We start from the raw sequence: 21,549 nt of genomic DNA, 5'->3' as shown, positions 1-21,549 counted from the left end.
GCGGAGGAGAGGAAGAGGGCGGGGCGAAAGGGAGAGTAAGGATGGGAAGGGGGCGGGGTTTCCAGCCGTAATTGGGCACGGCGGCGCCCATTGGCTGGGCCTGGCGAGAGTGAGGGGCAGCGGTAGGCGGGGTTACGCCCGTTGCCATAGTGATGGTGCTGCTGGAGGCTACGCCCCTGTTCCGGCTCTCGCGAGAGCTGGCGGCTGGGGCGGGAGCTGCGGCTGCCGGCGGCACTCTCCCTTGGGCCGCGCCGCTCGCCATGAGCTTCCTCTTGTGAGTGCCCGCGGGGTTGGGGCGCTGAGGGGAGCAGCCTCGCGGCACGGCTGGCTGCGGGAGGCTGTGGGAGGCTGTGGGGCCGGAGGGCTTTGGGGAGGCCCTCTGGGGCGGCTCGTGTGGGAGTTTGGGGGAGGGGTGCGGCCTCCGGGCTCGGTCCGTTAGGGGAGGCCTGAGGGCGTCCTCTGGGGCCTAGTGAGGGGTTGAGGAAGGGGGACGTTGGGGAAGAGCAGGGCTGTGGAGTGTGCTGGGGGGGGGGCTCGGAGGAGTGAGAGCTAGGGTCCTGCAAGTGGCACTGGGGCCGGAGAACAGCTGGGGCTTGGGGGGCTTCACCCGCTGGGGGAGGGCGGTGCTGGGGGGGAGGGCTCTTCCCTCCGGGCACGGGAAGCTGAGGGCTCAGTCCTGGGAGGGAGGGGGTAGGAGGCAGAGAGGAGGAGGCCTTTGTCCTGTGGGTGTGGGGCTCCCACCTGGGCGGGCCAGGGGCTCTGGACGAGGGGGGGTGAGGGAGGTGGTGGTGCCCCAGCTGCATGCGTGGGGTGCCCACAGGGCAGGTGGTTATGGCGTGGTTGCAATGGGAGTGGCATTGGCTTGGGGTACTGGTGGCTGTCTGCTGTAGAAGTGCATCCGTAAGCAGCTGTAGGGATGGGCTGTTGTGCACCCGTGTGATAGATGTGAACACTTGTGAAATTCTAGCTCTTAAAGTCTGGTAGATGTCAGAAGGAGCAGTGATATTTTCAGGTATGAGAAGGGACTGGGGAGCCTCTTCCTGTTGTCAGTGATGCACTGGGACCCGCTGTCCAGTGTCAGCACTGTGCTGGGCCTGTGTTTCTGCCTGTGACATAGCAGGAGGCGGTGGCTGTGCTGAAGAGCGAGTTGGATCGAAGGGTCTTTTATTTCCACTGCACGTAAACGGTGCGCAAAGCCAGCGGGCTGTGCGGTAACGCTACACCAGGAAGCTGACATGAGACGTGTGCAGGCCGAGTGCATCCGGCCGTATGCAACTGGGGGGGTGGGCAGCAAGCCAGCGGTGCCAGGAAACGTACCTACCCCCCAGCAGTGCTTTGGCTCGCACCACCGCGCATCAGAGCAAGCACAGGCTCTGCACAGCGTGGTGGCTGTGAGCTGTGTGAGTTGGGAGTCCAAAAGTTAACTTTTTGCGGTTTGGAGGCATTAAAATCCTGTCACCTCTTGGCAGTGTTGGTTTTTGTCATGGCTATAAAGCCAATAGCGAGCTCTGACACTGGTATTCCCCTGAGTGCTGCTTTGCACTGTTGCAGGACCGTGGAGTAATGCAGTTGTGTGACTGTTAGTAGGACATAGCCCGGGATCATAAAAGCTGCAATGGTGATGTGTGTTTCAGGACTGGAGTCTGTTAAGCTGCTATTCTGAGCAGATTGTTTCCTATGCAGTGTGCCTACATCCTGTTAAGCTGACCCAGCCAGCCAGTAGTTTTGCTCCTTGGCAGAGTTACGTTGGCTTGTGTGCAGTGTGACTGAATGCAGCCACTGCCGGTCTGTCGTTGGGCCTCTGCACCAAATGCTCATTGCGATTTGAAAAGGGAAGCGTGCACGTGGCTGTCAGAAACGTGTTGGCTCGCACGTAGCATCTGTTCACCCTCGTGGTGGGAAACAGGGAAGGCCTGGTGTCACCACAGCTGAACCTGCCGAGTGGCAAGGAGCAATGGGTAACGCTGCAGCAGGAGGGAAATACTTCTGAAAAGGGGTTGCTGCTGAAGGGCTGACCGGGAGCACTTCTGTTTGTTCTCTCAGTGGGAGTCGATCTTCGAAAACATTCAAACCCAAGAAGAATATTCCTGAAGGCTCCCATCAGTATGAGCTCCTGAAACATGCGGAAGCCACTCTCGGGAGTGGCAACCTCAGACAAGCGGTGATGCTGCCGGAGGGAGAGGACCTGAATGAGTGGATTGCAGTTAACAGTAAGTCTTAAGGTTTTCATCCTTAAAAGAAACAAACAGAAAATTTCCCAAAACGAAATTCCTGTCCCAGCTGTGTTCTGTTTTAACTGAGTAAGGATAAAAGGGGAGTAAGTGTTATGACCCAGTCGTGTGTCAGAGCAGTGTTGTGCTCTGGAAGGATGCAAAAAGTGAGAAGCAAATGCGAGCAGTTGTTTCAGAGTGCGTTTTCTTTGAGTTCAGACTTGTAAAGGCAGTTAGATTTGTGAGTGGTTATTTTTGGAACCTGGAGTAAGCCTTGAGGACTGATATTTGGAATTAAGGTGTCTGGAACCTAAAGCAGTTATTTACAAGTTGCAGTCAGAATAAACTTGATGCGTTTCCTTTCCAGCTGTGGATTTCTTCAACCAAATCAATATGCTGTACGGGACCATCACAGAGTTTTGCACAGAGGCAAGCTGTCCAGTCATGTCTGCTGGACCAAGGTGAGAAGTTTGTGGTGGTCTACAGCTGCAGTCTGTGTTGGGGAAGTGGCTGGATACGCTGATCTCTGACACACGTGTCGAGAAGCTGAAGAGGATGGGATGTGTCTGGATGGGGTTTGGGTACAGCATTGTGCTCCTGCAGTCACTCACCTGTGTGTGAAGCCATGTGGCCTGTTAGGGAGGCCATGTGGTACTGGAAAATGGAGAGATTTAACCTGACATGGAAGTGCCAGATCTTGCTGTCAAAACTTAGTCGTATCTCAGTCTGTTGTCTCGCAGAGCAAGCACTCTGAGAGGCTGCAGTGTGGTTTTTGAGTGCATGCAATTCTAAAACCACTGCTGCTAATGGGGCAGGACATGAGACAGTGAGAACCTGGCAGGTGCTGAGTTCAGGTTGCTGCATGGCACGTGTGGTGGCTACACAGGGAGAAGAGAGCAGGTAGGAGAAGGCTGAGGCACCATGGAAGGCGAAAACAAAGTAGGGCGTGCAGACTGGCTGGTGAGCAGTATTTGCAGTGCTGTGTAAAATCCTCTCCTGCTTTTCTAACCAGAAGTATCTAGATTGCAAGTTCCTGTTTCTATATTTGGGGACGCTTCCTGTAAAGACTTCCTGTTTGAAGTGCACTGTTCATTTTCACTCGTGGGCTGTCGAGAAACAACAACTGAAACGTAATTTTCTCCCCCCTCTCTGTAGGGATTGTACTGAGGATCGCTGAGGAAGCTCCTTGCCGCATAGCGTTCTGGCAGACATCTGCCCCAGTTCTGGGGAGCTGTGAGACTGATAAGCACACATCACTTTGAGGTGGTGGTTTTCAGAAGCCTTTGGCTAACATGTGGCCTCCAGATGGTCTCTGAAAAGTCAGCTGTCCCGCGTGCTGGTGGGCACTTCCCAGAGGGAGAGCCAAATTCCTGGCTGCTGTCTGAAAGCTGTATGTGTAGGAACTCAAAAGGTGGGGGTTGGCCCCCTCACTTCCCCTTCAGCCAGTATTTGTCCCAGTTTAAAGGAAAGCTGATGTCAGAGGAGGTTGTGGCAACACTGAACGTGACTTCTGAGGGCTGAACCCTGGTGGCTATTGCTGCAGTTGTCGGGGTGGAGATGTTAACCCAAGCTGCCGTATTGGGCTTGAGGAGCTCAGACATTAAGGCAAAGCACCACTCAGAGTATTTGTTTTGCAGAGTCATTCCTTGCCAAGATAAGGAGGAAGCTGTGGGGCCCAGTGGCCAGAACAGGGCCTGAAAATGCTTCTTCCCCCTCTTCTTTCCCCATTAGATGAAATCATTTTTTTCTTTCACCCAACAGATACGAGTACCACTGGGCAGACGGTACCAACATAAAGAAGCCAATTAAGTGCTCGGCTCCGAAGTACATTGATTACTTAATGACGTGGGTTCAGGATCAGCTGGATGACGAAACCCTCTTCCCTTCAAAGATCGGTAATTGCAGTAGCACAACACGATGTGCCTTGCGTCCAGGACCAAGCCACAGTGCCACCAGAAAGTCTTGGTGGTTTGTTTTGTTGTTTTGGCTTTTTTTTATTTTATTTTTTAATACTTCTGTCCAAACTGAAACCTGGCCGTGCTTTTCAGGTGTCCCTTTTCCCAAGAACTTCATGTCGGTGGCCAAGACCATCCTGAAGCGACTCTTCCGCGTGTACGCCCACATTTACCACCAGCACTTCGACTCTGTCATGAGGCTGCAGGAGGAGGCACACCTCAACACCTCCTTCAAGCACTTTATCTTCTTTGTGCAGGTGAGGTGCAGAACAGCCGCTCCCCCACTTCTGCTGGGGTTTTTTGTTCCCCATTTGCTTTTAAAGGGAGTTGGAATTTGCAAGCCTTTCTTTCTGAAAGTCTACAACAGCACTGTAGGGGAGGTAGCTCAGTTTTTACCCTCCGTATATGAACTATACTGTACTGTTATTTGGGGTTTAATTATGCAAGCTGGCTGTAAATGCTTAGATTTCCCTCTCTAGTTTTATTTATGAGCAAAGGGAACCAGACTCCAAAGAGAATCTGGGAGGGGAGGGGGTTATAATTCAGTAACTCGTTCTGAGATAGCCGCTTTTCTCCCCTTGCCCATTATTTTGATACCTTGTGACTGTGTGGCAACCCATTGTGCTGAGCAGCCTGGCACTTCTCAGCCACGCAGCTACGTTCAGTTCACCTGAAATGCTTCAATTTCTCCAGAGAAACAGCCGAGGTGGCTGCAGTTGTATGCGTGTTGGCTGGACCTGGAGCTTTGCTTTCTAGGGGCTCTCTTTCAGCAGCGTGTTTAGTTCTGGTGTTGCTTTTTCCTGCCAGGAATTCAACTTGATCGACAGGCGGGAGTTGGCTCCGCTGCAGGAACTCATCGAGAAGCTGGGTTCCAAAGACAGATAAACTTTCCCTGGGAGGACCCACTCGGCTTCCAGTCGTGGCCACTCCTTTCTGCTTTGTCCACAGCCATTCTCCCCTTCACCCTCAGCGACACGAGCCCCGAAAAGCCGGATGACGTGCTGGCTGGCACTGCCTCACTCGGTCTCGCAGGCCTTTGGCGAAACAACGCTTGTACTGCGCCGCTGCAGCCTGCGTAACCTTGTAACTGGTGGCTGAGCTGTGGTGCCTGGCACTGCTTTGTCCACTTTTTTCCTAAACTACGTACTCAAGTCTGGCAAGAATTGCAGTGGGGAACTCGGACGCGCAGCTTGTAGCAGGGTTGTTTTGTTTCGTGCAGGCGCAGGGAGAAGTTCCAGAACGCCACGCTGCTGTTTTCAGTGCTGGAGCAAAGCTTCCCCCTGGATCCCACGGACACAGCACGTGGCCGTCCTGGGGCTGCGTCCAGCGCGTGCTTCCCTTGGGGGAAGGGCAGCAGAGGCACAGCTTATTTTTGGAAGTGCTTTTTTGGATTAAGATGCACTTTGGCCGAGAGCCTTAAGCTCCCCTCATGGCAACATTGATGGGGAAGGAAAAAGAAGTGCCTGGCAAGGGGAGCCTGCCCCTTGGGGTGCAGAGCAGCTTTTCTGCCCCAGCTGGGGGGAGGGGTGGGGATGGGGGAGGGCAGAGGGAGGGGCAGGGACCATGTTGGCAAGGCAATAAAGTTTCTTCTTCCTGCTCTCCTTTCTAATGGCTGTCCTGTCTGCGTGTCCCCCCTGCTGCTTGCACCGGTGGGCCCGTGGCCTCGGTACCCTGTGGGTGCATTATCCTCTTGGCAGAGTTCCCCTGGGGTGGGGGTTGTAGCAGCACTGTCCCTCCCCATCCCCCCAGCGCTGGTCCAGGAGCCTCCTCGTGCAGCTACACCTTTATTGGCCAGGTCACCCCCCCGCAACTCCCCCCCCACCCCCTCCTCCAGCGCTGAGCTCCGTCAGGGCTTGGGGACGGAGGTAAAGATGCGCAGCCCGTGCATGCTCTTGATCTCCTCGCTCAGCGCCTGCAACAGATGAACGTGAGGGCAAGTCCCGCCGCAACGCAAAGGCACGTGGCTTTAAAGCAGCTAAAGCGGGGCTCCCCGTTCGGCGCCGCGCTGCTGCAGCGCAAGCGGAGTGCAGCCCCGCTCCGCGTGCCCTCACCTGGTTCACCATCTGGTGCTGCTGCACCGTCCGCTTCTCCCGGAACTCCTCGGACTCGATGTGGATCTCGTACATGGCCCCGCAGCCGCCTGCAAGGAGCGCGGCCCCGCTCAGCGCCGCCGGCAGCGCCGCCGTTGGGGAGGGGAAAAGCCGCTGCCTTACCCGAGATGTCCACCACTCGGATGGCGGAGGCGCGGGGGAACTTCTCGCGCAGGACGCGGCTCACCCGCTCCTCCCCGTCCGCCCCCGCGGAGAGACTGCGCCAGGCGCCGCGCGGCACCAGGAGCTGCGGGCACAGAGACGCGGAACGCGGCGGGGGCTGAAACGCGCGGCGGGGATGGGGGGTGGGAAGGGGAGAGGGGAGCGGCAGCGGGGCCCGCTCGGAGCCTCGGCGCTGCCGGAGCGGGGAGCGGAGGGAAGGACCAGAGAGGGCCGTAAGGCCTCGGGGCCGCCCGGGGTCGCTCGGGCACTCACCGGCCCCCGGCTCCGCAGCCCCGCCGCGGCCATGGTGGGCGGCGCGCGCCCGCTCTCGGAGGAGAGCAGAGAGAGAGGTGACCGCCGCCCGCCAATCGCCGCGCTCGACGTCACAAGACCGCGCCGCAGCACAGCGCCCCCTGCCGGCCCGGAGGTCTCCAGCGAGGCCTGTAAGCAAGTGCCACATCCCCCCCCCCATCCCACGCAGCCCCTCACCCTCCCGCCCCCCACAATCCCCACAGGACAGAGCGGCCTCACCCCCTCGCCCAGCACACAGAGCCTCGTCCCGCCGCCGCCCTCCAGGCCTCATCCTGCTCCATCTACCCCCAGAGGGCCTCATCCCGCCCCACCACCCCCCGAAACCCAGTGCACAGTGCCCATCTTGACCCCCAAAAACACCCTGCAGCGTAGGCCCCATCCCAACCCCACCCCCTAGAAGGGTTCTCCCTCTCCCCACGACCGAAGGCAGAGCCAAAGACAACGGCCCCTGATTTGAGTGCAAAAAATAAATATAAAATTTATTAAAACACCCACAATATTTTAAAGATATCAGGAATAATACATTTTGCAGCCGGGTGGGCCGCGTGTAACTTAGAATAAAATACAAATTAAAAAAAAAAAAAATCACGGGGAAGGAAAGGGGGGGGGGGGGGGGAGGTCCATACTTGCGATTTTTAGGCATCCTAAAAAATAAATTTACCAAAACACTGAGGGGAGGGGGTGGGGAGGAGGGGAGGAAAAGGGTCTGAAGAAACGAGAAACACACAAAAGAGGAGAAAGAAAAGGGAAAATTATACAAAATAAAATTATCAGCATAAATTTACTGTCCTAGGAGTTATCTACAGTTTAATACACATTAATCCTATTGCCTTGAGACATGGGAAAAATCTACCGCTCCTCGATCCGCCCCGGAAAAAAAAACTTCATTTCAAGTAACCACAGCCCCGAGCCGGCCAAGGAATCTTCAAGTGTGTCCCTGGGGGGGACCCCCTGCCGCCTCCGCTCCGTCCTCCGAACCCCACGAAACGCCAAAGCAACCCAACCCCAAACCCTCCTCCGATCGAATCCCGAGCGCTGAACCCCCAAGAAATGGCGCTTTTTATTTCATTTTTTTTTTGTTTTTGTTTTTTTTTTTTCCTCGCTTGTTTGTTTGTTTCCTTTTCCTTCCTATTCTCTGCGCCGCGATGCAAAAAAACCCCACCGGCGACACGCTCCCAGAATAAAACAAGGCTGAAACTACGGCAGTTTGTAATCCCTGAAGGATGCGAAAATGAGGAAAAGCCCGGGCGGAAAGGGTCAATGAAAGGAAAAATAAAAATAAAAATAAAAATAGGAACTAACACCGCTGCGAAAGGATCCCTGATTTCGGAAAGATTCGCCCCGGTTTCACTGCCTTCGCTGCCGCGGCGCTGCGGGGTGCGGGGTTGAGGTATTTGCCTTGGTTTGGGGCACGGGGGGGGCTGCTGCCCCCTCAGTTCACGGGAACCCAAAGGGAAAAAGTAGCACCAATGAAACCCAAAAAAAATGGAAAGGAGAGAGGGGAGGTGGAAAGGAAAATGAAGAGATGGGAGAAGCGTGAAGCCCAGCTATCCCCTGCCACAGCTCCCCGCAGCCAAAGCCTGCTGTTCGGGGAGGGAAAGGAGCTCCAAGGCCAGGAGGTGCCAGCACCGCGTCGGGGTGCAGCGGCCACGCACCAGGTCCAAGCACCATGGCCGCGCTCGGAGGGCGAGCACCAGGCCCTTGTGTTGTGCTCGAGCACCGTGTTTGCCCCAGGACCAAGCACCAGGGCCATGCTCGGTGGGTGAGCGCGGTGCCCCAGCACCATGCCCCAGCACCACGTCTGTGCACAGTGGGCAAACAAGTTGAAGCACCGTGCCCCAGCACCACATCCGCGCCCCACAACTGAGCACCACATTCAAGCACAGTGTTGGTGAACGGTGGGCGAGCACCACGCCTGAGCAACTGTTCCTGAGCACCACGTCCACGCACCGTGCCCAAGCACTGTGTCCATGAACCCTGTTCAAGCACCGTGACTGCGGACAATGTCTGAGCACCATGCTCGGTGCCCAAGCACCATCTGAGCGAGCACCGTGCCCGCGTGCTCTGCACGCACACCAGCTCTGAGCACCACAGCTGAGCACCATGTTCCCCTCCCTGGCTGAGCACCACATCCAAGCACCACGTTCATACACGGCGGCCGAGCGCCACATCCATAGCACCGCCGAGCACCGCGGCCAAGCACCGTGACCGAATACCGTGCTCACACCCTCTGGCTGAGCACCGAGTCTATGCACCGCGGCTGAGCACCGACAGACCACAACCAAGCACCGTGTTCACACACCTGGCTGAGCACCACAGCCAAGCACCGAGGCCACGCACTGTGGCCGAGCACTGCGACCAAGCACCGCAAGCAAGCACCGTGTCCCCAGCGCGGGGCCGAGCACCATGCCCGAGCACCATGGCCACGCGCTGGGGCTGGGGACCACATCTAAGCACCGTGTCTGCCCACCCTTGGTTCCTGGAGGGGAATGAAGCCGCCGCAAAGCAAAGGTGCCCCCAACGCTTCAGCGTGGCACCGGTTTCTGTTTGCATAAGAACAAGATGCTCCCGGCACGCTTTGAGCTGTCGCTCCAGAAAAGTAAACTTCCTTCTCAACGACATCATTGCTTTTTTTTTTTTTTTTCTTGGTTCTCTAGTTTCATATATACATTAGTAGCACCTCGGCAAGATGGAATCAGGCAGAAGCATGATACAGTTTGTTAAAACACCATAGCACCATTTTGATTAGAAGATTTCATTTAATAAAAATATGCCTTAAAGAGCCCACAAAGCATATTCCAGTACTAAAAGGAAAAGTTAGCAATTGAGGCACCTCAGGGATTCTGGTTTCCTTCTCCTTCCTGAGCCTCATCCCAAGAGTGCCAAGAGGGGGAGCGGCACCCGGCCAGCACCGAGGTACACACCGTGGCCGGGAACACCGCGGTGTGCGCGGAGATCTCCCCCCGGTTCCTATCGTGGGTGTTGTTCTAGCACCAGTGTGGCTGTGACCTGCTGCAAAGTGTCCCCCCCCCGGCCCCGATGCGATTAAAAACGCCGCCCCCAGCACACCCCACTGCCCACCCCACACCGGGACGTCCCCGCAGTGCTTCCACCCCATGGCTTCTGCGCGGGTGGGACAAGCACGGGTGCTGGTACAGATAAAGAAAAAGATTTTGCTTAAAACAGACTCTCAGCAGCAAGGGGTTAAAGAGCTGTGCATAGTTTTCTAGTTTTCATATAAGAAGTCTGAAGCATGCTAATTTTCCATGACTGAGATTTGAGGTAGGTTATACGTAATGTAGTGTAAAAACGTGAGACTGCAGCAGTTCTCGCCCTGACCCACGCGCCGCTGCCCCCCCGCCGGACCAGTTTGAGCCTCCCTTCAAGGCAGGGGGGGAAGCTGCGCTGGAGCAAGCCCCCAAACCAGACACCTCCAAGGAAGCAGGACTTAGACAGGTTGCACGGACCGAAACATTCTCCAAACGCGCCCCTTTCTCCCAAACGCCGCAAATTTCTTGCTAACATCATCTACGCAAAGCTTTCAAGGCACCCCTGCGACAACCTACAGCACGGAAGTCAGACAAGACCTGGGCGAAGCAAACCGAGGCCGGCACCCGAATCCGACCTCTTTCATTCTTTGCCCTCCAAACAGCGCTGCCGCTGCACCACGGCTGAGCCCCACAGTCAAGGCCCATGGCCAAGACCCATGGCCAAACGCTACAGCCAAGACCTATAGCCAAGCTCCATAACCAAGACCCATGGCCAAGACCATGACCAAGACCCATGGCCAAGCTCCATGACCAAGGCCCATGGCTAAGACCATGGCCAAGACCCATGGCCAAGACCCATGGCCAAATGCTATGGCCAAGACCTATGGCCAAAACCATGGCCAAGACCTATGGCCAAGACCAACAGCTGAACCCCATGGCCAACACCCATAAACAAGCCCTGAGGCACGTGGCCCCAGGGCACCCGTGGGCCAACCTAAGGTCTGACTTGCCATGAACTCTACAATCCTGATATGCTATTGGGTACTTATAAGAAAAGCGATAATAGCTCATTGAATTTCCTTGTCAAATATACGCGACTTTACAGATTACAGTTAAAAAAAACAAATTATGAAGGACGGACAAAGCATGTTAAATATTCTGCCAGTATTTACAGTTCTCCCACCATAACTGTGTCTAAAACATACTGCTTTCAAGTTGCCGGGAGAGGGGAAAAGGGAGTTTGCTTCTTTTCTTTTTTTTGCCTTTTTTTTTTTTTTTTTTAAGTTTCGTTTTCATTTTTTAAATCCAGGTGAAAGTGCTTTTAAAATTTTTTTTTTTTTCCCTATGTACAGGTTTTAAAATCGGACTACACAAAGGTTTCAGGCTGTTTTACCGAGATCCTGCCAAGCTGTGCCAGTGCGCGGGGAACGTTACAGTAAACACAGGGTGACTTCAGCACGGTGACGGCGCCGGCTCTCGCTCGCGCGTTCCCCAAAAGGCACCTGGAAGTGCAAAGCGACGGCGCGGCCCCGTCCCGCACCCAGCACCCGGCACGGCTCAAGGGCGGCAACCTCAGCTGAGGTTGTTGGGAAAGCACCACGCAGTGTTGTTGGGTTGGTGGGTGGGTGGGTGTTTTTTTTTTTTTTTGTGGGAAGAACGGCAATCTGGAGGAAGGTGAGATGATGGCACCTGGGGAGAGAAAAACGCGCAGCGCACCGCCGCGCCGACTCGCCCGTCGGACTGAGGGTGTTGGGGAGACGAGTCCTGGGTTCGCTCCTCCCACAGCCGCTCGTACGGCCCAAATCCCCCAGAGACTGAAAGCACCAGACTTCAGCAACAGTGATGTACAGAGAGCAACGCTAGCTATTCACAGTTTTGTCTTGTTGTTTCTGTGGGTTTGTGTTTTGTTTCGGGTTGTTGTTTTTTTGTTTGTTTGTTTGTTTTCCTATTTTTGCGTTCGATTCCTGTCGGGTTTCTCGGAGACGCAGCCGCCGCCGGGCTGCTCCTCTTCTCCTCGGGCCAACGGGGCCCCACATGAGCGCAGAGCCCCGCACCCGAGCACGGAGCTCCGGGAGCAGCAACCCTCCACACGATGCCCTGAGGTCTCCACCCACGGGGATGGACTCCTCCAGTTGTAAAACAGCTGTTGTAGGTCCTTGGGAAAACCATTAAAAAAAAAAATATCCCATGTTCGGTGCGTCCGGCCCACGTCAGAGCACGCGTTTCCAGGTGGCTCTGCGAGGCCATCCCCGATCCCCGCCACCTGCACGGCGCTGGGGAGCTCCACCTCTGCCTTTGTACGCTGGTTTGGGTCGTTTCTCTTTTTTTTCTTTTTTTTTTAATTTATCCATGTATTTTATTTTATTTTTTCTTGATGTTTGCTTCGTTTTTGAAGGTCGGCTTCGTCATTGTCGTCAGATTAAAAAATAATAATAATAATAATCCAATAAATACGTGGTTTTAAGTGGAATTAAAAACCTCTCCTTTGCGAAAGGACGCTATAAACTTCTCTCTCCATTCTTGCAGTGCACAAGGATAGATTAAAAAAACACAGAGCTATAAATATTAGGTTACCGAAAAACGTCAAAGAGCATTGTTCCTTTCCTATTTTCCTACTCTTTGCCAAGTGCAGCTTGCACCCGCCTTGGTTCCATTGTTTCCAAGCGTAACGTTGGGTTTATTTCGCCTTTTTTTTTTTCTTTTTTTTTCTTTTTTTTTTTTTTTTCTTCTCCCCCATGCCCGAGGAGAAAGCACCACGAAGCAGCACCGGGACTCCAGTGCTGCCGACTTTGAGGTAAGAAGGGCTGCGGCGGCCGCCTCCGCCTCAGACCCAGCGGCTGTAGGGCCCCGTCACCTTGGTGTACGCGTAGGAGGACACAGTGATGGCGGAGTTGGTGGGGATGGCCACCGCCTGCCGCGTGGGGACCGCGTTCCTCCGCTCCTTGGTGGCCGCCTCGGCCGCCAGCACGCCGCCCCACTTGCGCTTCTTGGCGAAGGCCTTGGCGTCCTGCTGCAGGCCCAGGCGCGCCGCCTCCTCCTGCCGGGCCCGGGCGCGCTCCGCCAGCTGCTTCATCTTGGCCTCCCACAGCGCCAGGCCGTGGTTGGGCTGGTTCAAGTTCTTGTGTTGGTAGAAGACCAGGGAGATGCGGGTGGGGTGGCAGCGGTTGGGTTTCTTCAGCGGGGTGGTGGCGTGCAGCTCGCGGCGGGCGCACTCGATGAGGATGGAGCCGTGTGCGGGCGCCACGGCCACGCCACCTATGTTCTCATCCAGGAAGTTGTGCTCGCTGTCCGACCACTCCTCCTCCTCCTCCTCTTCTTCTTCCTCCTCCTCCTCTTCCTTCACCGCCTTCACCGGCGCCTCCTCGACGCTTTCCTCCAGCCCAAAGGGGTCCCACGGCTTCTCCCGGCGGACCCCCGCCGCCCCTTTCTCACGCACTGCCGCCGCCTCCCATGGCTTTTCGGACAGCCCCGCCACGGGCGCCGGCGTCCTCTGCCCCTCGGCCTTGCTGGAACCCCATGGCTCTTCAGAGAAGACGGGCAGCTCCGGGAGGGCCGAGCCAAAGCCCAGCGGACCCAGCTCCCAGCCCTTGTCCCGCAGGGTCGGGGTACCTGCACCGCCCAGCACCGTCTCCCCCAGCTTGCAGGGGCTCCATGGCTTCGGCAGCAAGCTGGAACCGCACGCTGCTGACGCTTCTCCTGCCAGGACGTTGGGCCACTGCTTCTCTGGCAGCGGCAGGCGCACGGCGGCATCGAAGGCGCTCAGCTTCTCCCGTCCTCCGGCGCCCGGCACCAGGCTGCTCCACGAGCTCTCCGTCGCACTAGTCCGCTCGGGGGAAGACGAACCTCGGGATGATGCTTTGTAAGGACTCCACTGCTGCTCCAGGCCGCCGCCGTGTGCCGGTACGGGGACAGAGGGTAAAGCCAGACCGGTGCCGGGCACGGCCTCTGCGGGGTTGTTTAGGGGCTCGATGCTGGGCGGAGGGTCCGGGGGCTCCTGCTTGATGGCCCTGCTGCCAAAACAGTTCTGTGCAAACGGCGATGCCTCCTCCGAGCCCGTGCTAGTCCTGTGCACCCCGGCTGCCGCCGCCTTCTGCTGGCTGGCATAGCGGCTGGCCCGCTCGTAGGTGCGCTGGTGATGGTTTTTGCTCCGGACGCTGTGTGGGATGGGCTCGGGGAAATCCGTGTTCCTGTAGGTATGGTTGAGGTTCTCCTGCAGCACCTGGATGTTGGGCTTCTTCTCGTAGCTGTTGCTCACCCAGCTCTCACCCCTCTCGGGCACCCCGTAATTCAGAAACTGCGAGGGGAACACGTGGTTGTTGGAAAAACCGTAATACCCAAAGGAGGGCAGCGTGAACTTGGAATGAAACCCGTTCACGGAAGGCAGATTGGGCTGTGCATAGTAGGAATGGTAAGAGTAAACACTGTTCATGCTGTAAGGGTCAGAGGGCCGGCAGCTGCCCAGCACCGAGTAGCTCTCCACCACCGCATTGCCGTTGTACTTGAAGGCGTTGTAATGGCTCTGCGGCTCCACCTTGATGGAAGGTTTCAGCGGCTGTGGGGGGAGCCCACTTTTCAACGCCATACCTGTGGGCACAGTACACACAGCCACCGTGACCGGCTGGCCGAGGAGCCACCGGCAGGGACTGAGGACCCCGTGCTCAAAAACCCAGCCCACCTTGAAAGTCCAACAGCGACAGGACTGCCAGCCGAGTCAGAGCCTGGCCGTGACTGGCATCACCCCATGTGCTGGCCACAACCACCATATGCTGAGCTGCAGCAAAAGCGCAGGCACCACAAAAGCCACAGCGCAAAGCCAGATCCCACAGCACGAGCTGGTAATGCCAACTTGCACGTAGTGCTGCTGGTGTGATTGTGACTGTGGTGCACCCTGCAGCCCAAGAAAGCCCCCAACCATTACACCCCTCGAAGGGAACATCATCCTCATCCCCTCACTGCTTTCTGCACAGCTTGGGGCCACGCAACCTCAGCTCTGTCCCCATTACCTGCATTTTGCTGGAGTGTAGGAAGTTCGAGCGCTTCCTGCTTGATCTTCTCTGGTGTCATCAGCTTCTCCTTCTGCAGTTTCTTCTTCTCTGCCGCGGCTTTCTTTGCCTCCAGCTGCCTCTGCCGACAGGACTTGGCGGGCTCGGGCAGCTTGCGCACCTCACGGGGGAAGGACGTGAGCACCTGGATGGCCCCGCTGCCCACCTTCGCGTTTTGGTTCTCCTCGCTGCCGAACTCATCCGTGCTGGACATCTTGTAGAGGGGGAGGACATGCAGCTGCTCATCCTCGGGGATCTTCCCCACCACACGATTGTCTTCTTTTGTCAGCGTGCAGACCTGGGGAAGCGCAGGAGGCAGTGAAGGGACAGGGCTGCCAAGCTCTAGAGATGTTGACAAATGCAGCCCAAGGGGGACAAGGGTGACAGCCCTGACTCAACACCAATCTGCACCCCAGGTTTGCACTGGTGATCATCCCCCAGCCCACTCTGCTCCCCTGCTGCTGTCTGGAAACTTCCCATTGGGTTTGGGTCAGACAATAGCAAATGTGCAGCTCAAAAAAGCACCAGCAGCCAATCAGGAACCATCTCACAGAACTCCGCCAGCGCCTGCTTACCACTGTGCAGCCATTGTAGAGGTTATGCTGATCTTTGTGAGCATGAGCACAGAAGTCCATGCACGCTGTCACCCCTGAAAACGGCCTCCCCTCCTTCAAGCCCAGCCGGCAGTCTATTGCGATATCCTCGTTGGTAACCTAGCGGAACAAGCATTAGGCTCCAGTTACCTGAAATCCACACGCTGCCACTTTGCTCCCATTCTGCTGGCCACCAGGCTGCAGAGCCCAGGAGACGATGGGTGGCTGAGTACCTGATTCTGGTAGGCCTGCGGTGCCAGCCTCTTGTAAAGCGGAGCAACCTCAGTGGCCAAGTCCTGAAAGCTTTTCCGGAGCAGCTCTTCCTGCAATAGGGAAAAAAGAGAGCTCATACACAAGAGGACATCACCCAAAGGTTTTGGCAGCAGGGATGCAATCAGGAATGCAAAGCCTGCACACCACGCTGTGTCCAACTTTCCCCACTACGTCTGCCATCACACAAAGCGCAGAGCCTCAGTTTCTGGTGACATCTCGGCTGCTCAACCCCCAGCCTCAGTCTGTTGTGCCTCTAATTGCCCAACACAAGAGTCCTCCAGCATCTCCCTGGGGTTTTTAGAGAGACCCCACGTGTTACAGCACTTGTTGTCACACCTGGCAGCAACGCACAGAGACATCAGTGAGAGCCTTACCAGGTCAGGTTGTCATTTTTTCCCCCTGGTTCACCAAAAATATGGTAAGGGACCCTGCTTTCAGACTTTCTCCTCACAAAACTGGGAGCCAAGGCTAAAAGGAAACCACCCCACCCATTCCCCAGTACTACTGTGTCACTCACCTCCTTGGGATTGTCCCCCACCAGCCTGAACTTCCGCGGAGTTTTGCTTCGGGCATATTTGCAGCCATTAAAATACATGCTCCAAGAGCAGCCGAAGGAGAAGGAAGCGCCGCAGGTGTTGGGGTCCTTGCCTTGGCACGCACAGGTCCGGCTGCAGGAGGGACAGCGAGGAGGAGCGTCAGCCACTGCTGTGGTGACAGCATCCCTCTCCTCCCTATGGGTTGGAGGGCAGACAGCTGCCACGCTGATTGAGAAACACGGGAAGAAACTGTGTCCCCTCCCGACCCCGAGCTGGCGCGGTGACCCGCTCGCACTTACTCATCGTTCAAGCCGCAGCGGCGGCTGGTGGGGTTGCCGTACTTGGTGAGGGTGTCAGTGAGCTCCTGGTACAGCGTGTCGCCCAGCGTGCGGGGGATGCCCTCCCAGGCCAGGATCAGGATGATGATGACAGCGTTCTGGCAGTGGTGGCCAGCTCGGTGACGCACCAGGCACAGCAGCTTCTCCTCTTGGTTGTGTCTCCGGATCACCTGTCAAACAGCCGGGCCCAGTCGGCACAGAGGCCCCCACCCAGTGGGTGCTGGCTGCCTCCGCACCGTCCCACGGGAATGGGGGGGAAGACAGCTGTGGGGACAACCCTGGGTACATCCCTCCCCATGGGCTTTGGGATGCCAGAGTGACCCCAAGGCCCACAACACGTGGCGGATGCCACTGGGTGGGTGTTGGGTTGATGGCTGGCTTCAAGGATCTTAGTGTTCTTTTCCAACCTTATCGATTTTATGATTCTATGATTCTACGAGGGTGGGAAGCCCCGCAGAGGTTCCCAGGAGTGGCAGCCACTTTTGCTTTGCCCTTTGCTGCCACACCCTGAGCATCCTGTCCTGACCCCCCAATGACCACCAATGGTGGGGTCTTCCTTGTCCCCAGGCAGAGAGGGGACAGACAGCAGCATTACACTGAGAATGGCAGAGATGGGATGGAAGCCCTGACCCAGGTTTGGTTGAATGGCACTGATGGAGAGTGATGCGCAGCCCCGGGGACTTTGGGAGCCCTTTCTGCTCTGTTGGTGCCATGAGGTGTCTGGGGGCTGCGGGCGCTCACTCACCCACTTGGCGATGGGGCAGCCCCGGGAGCTCTTCCCCTCCTTCCCAGTGTAGATGACCTTCTCGATGCGGATGGCCTTGCCCTTCTCGCCGTACCTGTGGGCATACCCGCATCAGCCCCAAGTGTCCTGCTGAGGCCTCACCCCACACCACCCCCCCGCCCTCAGGAAGCCCCTCTCCGACAGCCCATGGCCTGGACCAACGTTGGGGCCCCACGAGGGGTTGCGGTGGGGGGGTCTCTTACCGCTCCTCCATCAGCTCCCGGATGGATGCCACGGTGGGCCCCGAGCCCAGGTGGGTGTAGTACGGCCCCTCGTCCTTCTCCACGATTTGCTCTGTGGGAAAAGGCATTGGGGGGGGACAGAAATGTTGGAATGTGCATGTCCTCTGGGAACCACATCCCCAGATGCCAAATTCCCTCCAGTGAAGCACTTTTGCATGAAAAATCAGGCATTTCCCCACTGATAGAGCACAAACTTCACTCCTGACTGCACTATTTGGCAGTGAGTGTTTTAGAGCTGAGCGAGTTTTGCCCTGGGTTTGCAGCTCCTGACAGCACTGAGGGAAACTGGGAGATTTGTGGGCACGGAGGGGTCGGAGCGAGAAGCGAAGGTCACCCCGGGCAGTGCAGGGGTGGGTCCTGCAGAGCGGGGTCAGACGCGGCTCAGCCCATCCTCTGCTCCCAGCACTGATTCTCATTCCCATCATGTCCAGTGGCTCTGCACTACGGCGGGCAGAAAGCAGGGCTCAGCTGGGCTGCAGCTGCCTGGACAGGGATCAGTGCGGGACGCGCAGCAGCGGCCTACTGCATCACAGCGTCCAACAGCACGGACACCTCACAGAGCACTGAGCCCCGGCTCCCACTTAATTGCTTTCTCTCATGGCTTTTTCTTGAGAAAACGGAGCCCATGGGAAAAGGGCACAGTGGAAGGAGCCAGGCTGCAGAGATTGAGCTGAATTCTCCAGCATGTGCTGCAGAGTGTAACAAATGCCAGCACAAAAACACGCAGATCCGGGAGCTCAGTGACTTTCAGCACATCCTGGCAGGGACAGCAGCTGGAATAAGCAGCACCCTGGCTAAAAAAAGCACTCCTGGAGCAGCATGAGCCAAGCAGAGGTGCCAAGAAGGTTGCCCAGAGAGGTCGTGGCTGCTCTGTCTCTGCAGACACCCAAGGCAAGGCTGATGGGGCTCTGAGCACTGATGGAGCTGTGGGCATCCCCGTTTCCTGCAGGGAGTTGGACCAGATGGCCTTTTAAGGGTCCCATCCAACTCAACCCATTCTATGACTGTGTGATTCTACGCTTGACTCAGTGCCACCACCAAGCCCTCACCTGCCACTGACCACCTGGCCAGGAAAGCAAGAGAGGAGAAAGCCCAAACGCGCCCTGCAGCCACCGCAGCCGCAGGGTTTTGCCGTGAAGACAAATCCCACCAAAGCTGCAGAGCAGCCTCAGTGCCCCCAGCTGCTGCCGGGCTGACGTTCCCAGCCCTCACCGAAGGACTTCCCAGCATCACAGCACTGTGCCAGTATTACGCAGGGTGAGAATCACCCCGACCCCCCCGTGCCCCCACTCACCCACGCAGTCGCAGGTGGGAAACTCGGCCTGTGCGCGCTTGGCGGGGGTGTCCAGCAGGCTCTTGGTCGGCGTGTCCAGGTATTTGAGCGGAGACTCCAGGAACCCGCTGAGGGTGGGGGTCAGTGGCACCTCGTCCTTGGTGGGCGTCCCCTCGGCCTCGTCGGCGTTCTGGCTCTCCTCGGAATAAAAGCACGTGGTGGACACCACGGTGATAGCACCAGAGGACTCGATTTTGATCTGCTTGGGGGAGCGCACGGAGAAGAGATGCTCTGGAGGAGGTCCCTTCCCCGGCGACAGCGTGGAGCCCCCAGGGGCGGCATTGCTAGGGGCCACAGCGGCGGTGCTGGCGGCGGTGGGGGGCACCTGGGGGGCTGGCGGCGGCCCCTCTGGCAGCGCGGTGGCCCCGGTGGGCGGCAGGCTGAAGGTATCCCCGAACTCGGCCTCGAACTGCCGGATGAGCTCCTCCAGCTTGTCGTCTACCACAGCGGGCGGCACTCCCTCCGGGCCCGGTGCCGGCGGGTGGCTGTGGGTGTCCCCCCCGGGGGTACCCCTTTCCTGAGAGTCGGGAGCGGCAGGCGGGCACGGGGCAGGCGGCGAGGGCTCGGGCTGCGGTGCTGCGGCGGGGGGCTCGGTGGGGGCCCGCAGCCCCTCCAAGCTGATCTGCCAGAAGGGCAGGAAGAGAGGCTGGGAGTCCTTCTGCTTGGGCTTCTTGATCTGCACCTGCTTGCGGGCTGGCTTGTCCGGTTGCATCCTCTTCTTCTTCTCCTTGGCCTGCTTCTCGAAGGGCTTGGGCGTGCTGGGGGTCCACCAGCCGGGCGGGCGCTCCGGGGGGGCCGTGGAGAGGCTCTGCTCGAGGAAAAGGCTGCGCTTGTGGTGCAGGTGCTGCTGCAGAACCAGCTGCGTCTTCCTGTGCAGGTCAGGCTCCTGCAGCACGCGGGGGCTGCTCGCCGCCTCCTTGCCCGGCGCCCGCTCCGGGGGCTTCTGCGCTGCTGCAGGGGGGGCTCTGCCGGCCTCGGGCCGCTTGAAGGCTGCCGTGATGTACTCGGTGCTGCCCAGGAGCTGCTCCAGCTCCGCCATAGGGTCGGCGGTCCCCGACGGAGGCACCGCGCTGATGGATGGCTCCGGGGGGACGGGGGGCACCGGGGGGGGCGGCGGTGGTGGCGGCGGGGGGGGCGGCCCGTCAGCGCCGGGTTGCGGGAGCGCAGCCGAGAGCTGCGTCAGCGCCTCGATGGCGATGGCTGTCTGCAGGCTGATGTTCTTCTCCTTGGCGATGTTCAGTGCACTTTGGGAAAAGGGGAGGCCGTCCGACGGGCACGGCTCGGCGGCCTCCAGCACCGCAGGGGGGGTGATAGCACCTTTGTCGGGGGGCGGCGGGGCGTGGGGCAGCGGGTCCTCTCCCAGGGCCGCCTGGATCTTCTGCTCCAGCCACTCCAGGTAGTCGGGGCACTCGGGGCCGTCGCAGTTGCAGTTGGGGGGCTTCATGCCGTGCTTGGCCAGGGCGAGGGCGGCCTTGAGGGCGTGCAGGTCCTCCCCCCGTGGCACGCCGTCCCGCGGCGCCAGCCCTCCCCGGTTCATCTCGGTGTCAAACTTCTTGTAGAGCAGCGAGGGTGAGCCCGGAGCGGGCAGCCGGTAGGAGGACACCGCTTCGGCCACCGCCGAGAAGGCCACCAGGTTGCGGGCATCCTCCAGGCGCGCGGGGCCGGCGGGGTGGCCGGGCAGCCATCCGCTGGGCTCCATCAGAGCGCTGCCCCCCGCCTGCGGCCGGCCCCCAGCGGCCAGGCCCAGCCGGCCGCCCTCGCTCAGTCTCCTCTCGCCGCCATAGTCGATCAGCCCTTCTTCCATTGGGCCTCTTCTGGGGCCATCAACCGGGTCGCCCCCCGGACCTGTCTGAGAGCAGGGAGAGAGAGGAGAGGTGTGAGCATCCCCTGCAGAATCCCGCCCACGCCCCGTATCCCACCCCACAGCCTACCACCCCCCCTCCATCTCAGCACAGCTCCGCACGCAGCTGCAGCTGCCCCTGTGCCCTTCCCATCCCTGTGACCCAAAGGCCCAGCTCGAGCCGAGAGCAAGGAGTGGGGCAGCAGGGAGAGAAAGGGCTCGGAGGCCATCGCCCCAGCGGGTGCCCGACAGGGGGGGGGCAGATGGCATCTCTGTCCTCTTTGCTGTGGGTCTCGGTGCCGCAAGGGATGGGGCGCGGAGCAATTTGCCCTTTGCCGCTCCTAGGAGAGCCCTGTGAGGGCCGGGGGCTGCCTTCAGCCCTTTCTGGGGCCGCACACATCCAGGGAGACGGAGCAACAGGCGCCTGAGACCGGCAGGGCGCTGCGCGCAGAAAAACCCCCGTAGAACCAAAGAGGAACAACTCGAGTCCTCCCCGCCCCAAAGCTCCCCCCGGGGAGAAAACGAAGGGCGAATCTCACTGACAGCACAGAGCGGCGGCCCCGTCCTCCCTTCCCACGGCCCCTCCGCTGCCTGGAGGGTCGCCCCGAGCCGCGCACAGAGCTCTTAGGGACCCCCCCCCCCACGCAGGAACTCCCGCACGCACGATTGAAGGGTTCCCCACGAGGGCCGGGCCGTCCCTGCGGTTCATCCGAGCGCTGCCGCCGCCCCGACCTCGCGGGGGGGGGGAGGAGGGAGGGGAACCCACGGGGAAAACACGCGGGGAAGCACGCGGCCTCCCCCGGCGGTGCCGCACGGCTCCTTTTGTTCCCAGCAGTGCTGTGGGGTGGG

The 21,549-nt window shown here is 58.5% G+C and overlaps 3 protein-coding genes across 5 annotated transcripts in view; 1 reads left to right on the top strand and 2 right to left on the bottom strand.

Moving 5' to 3' along the window:
• MOB1A (MOB kinase activator 1A) lies at positions 129-5,081 on the top strand. The gene is made up of 6 exons (XM_021375121.1): positions 129-274; positions 2,044-2,210; positions 2,578-2,671; positions 3,972-4,105; positions 4,259-4,422; positions 4,973-5,081. The coding sequence occupies exons 1-6, from the start codon at positions 153-155 to the stop codon at positions 5,048-5,050; spliced, it is 759 nt and encodes a 252-aa protein (XP_021230796.1). The 5' UTR covers positions 129-152; the 3' UTR covers positions 5,051-5,081.
• Positions 5,936-6,813, bottom strand: BOLA3 (bolA family member 3). The gene is made up of 4 exons (XM_021375122.1): positions 6,691-6,813; positions 6,379-6,502; positions 6,217-6,305; positions 5,936-6,077 (listed from the first exon to the last, which is right to left on the bottom strand). Exons 1-4 carry the CDS (start codon positions 6,721-6,723, stop codon positions 6,012-6,014), a joined length of 312 nt encoding a protein of 103 aa, XP_021230797.1. The 5' UTR covers positions 6,724-6,813; the 3' UTR covers positions 5,936-6,011.
• The window catches only part of TET3 (tet methylcytosine dioxygenase 3), a 20,285-nt gene continuing 6,550 nt past the window's right edge, over positions 7,815-21,549 (bottom strand). For all 3 annotated transcript variants that reach the window (XM_021375105.1, XM_021375103.1, XM_021375106.1), the window contains exons 2-10: positions 18,822-20,709; positions 17,489-17,579; positions 17,247-17,340; positions 16,463-16,671; positions 16,145-16,295; positions 15,588-15,677; positions 15,337-15,474; positions 14,723-15,059; positions 7,815-14,303 (exon numbers count right to left, since the gene is read on the bottom strand). In XM_021375105.1, coding sequence (XP_021230780.1) covers positions 12,544-14,303; positions 14,723-15,059; positions 15,337-15,474; positions 15,588-15,677; positions 16,145-16,295; positions 16,463-16,671; positions 17,247-17,340; positions 17,489-17,579; positions 18,822-20,664 — 4,713 coding nt within the window. In that variant the 5' untranslated portion in view covers positions 20,665-20,709 and the 3' untranslated portion in view covers positions 7,815-12,543. The remainder of the gene's footprint in view (positions 14,304-14,722; positions 15,060-15,336; positions 15,475-15,587; positions 15,678-16,144; positions 16,296-16,462; positions 16,672-17,246; positions 17,341-17,488; positions 17,580-18,821; positions 20,710-21,549) is intronic.

Source organism: Numida meleagris, chromosome 21, assembly GCF_002078875.1.
Source record: "Numida meleagris isolate 19003 breed g44 Domestic line chromosome 21, NumMel1.0, whole genome shotgun sequence".
In the NCBI taxonomy this organism is placed as follows: domain Eukaryota; kingdom Metazoa; phylum Chordata; class Aves; order Galliformes; family Numididae; genus Numida; species Numida meleagris.
Note: the sequence above shows the minus strand (reverse complement) of the source record. Positions and strands in the feature narration are given on the sequence as shown.

Bases quoted from the DNA above. Each gene is read 5' to 3' on its own strand.
- MOB1A (XM_021375121.1), top strand. From the start codon at position 153: ATGGTGCTGCTGGAGGCTACGCCCCTGTTCCGGCTCTCGCGAGAGCTG. The intron at 2,211-2,577 runs GTAAGTCTTAAG...TTTCCTTTCCAG, and splicing joins TGAGTGGATTGCAGTTAACA to CTGTGGATTTCTTCAACCAA. The intron at 4,106-4,258 runs GTAATTGCAGTA...CGTGCTTTTCAG, and splicing joins CCTCTTCCCTTCAAAGATCG to GTGTCCCTTTTCCCAAGAAC.
- BOLA3 (XM_021375122.1), bottom strand. From the start codon at position 6,723: ATGGCCGCGGCGGGGCTGCGGAGCCGGGGGCCG. The intron at 6,306-6,378 runs GTAAGGCAGCGG...CGCTCCTTGCAG, and splicing joins CCGAGTGGTGGACATCTCGG to GCGGCTGCGGGGCCATGTAC. The intron at 6,078-6,216 runs GTGAGGGCACGC...CATCTGTTGCAG, and splicing joins AGCACCAGATGGTGAACCAG to GCGCTGAGCGAGGAGATCAA.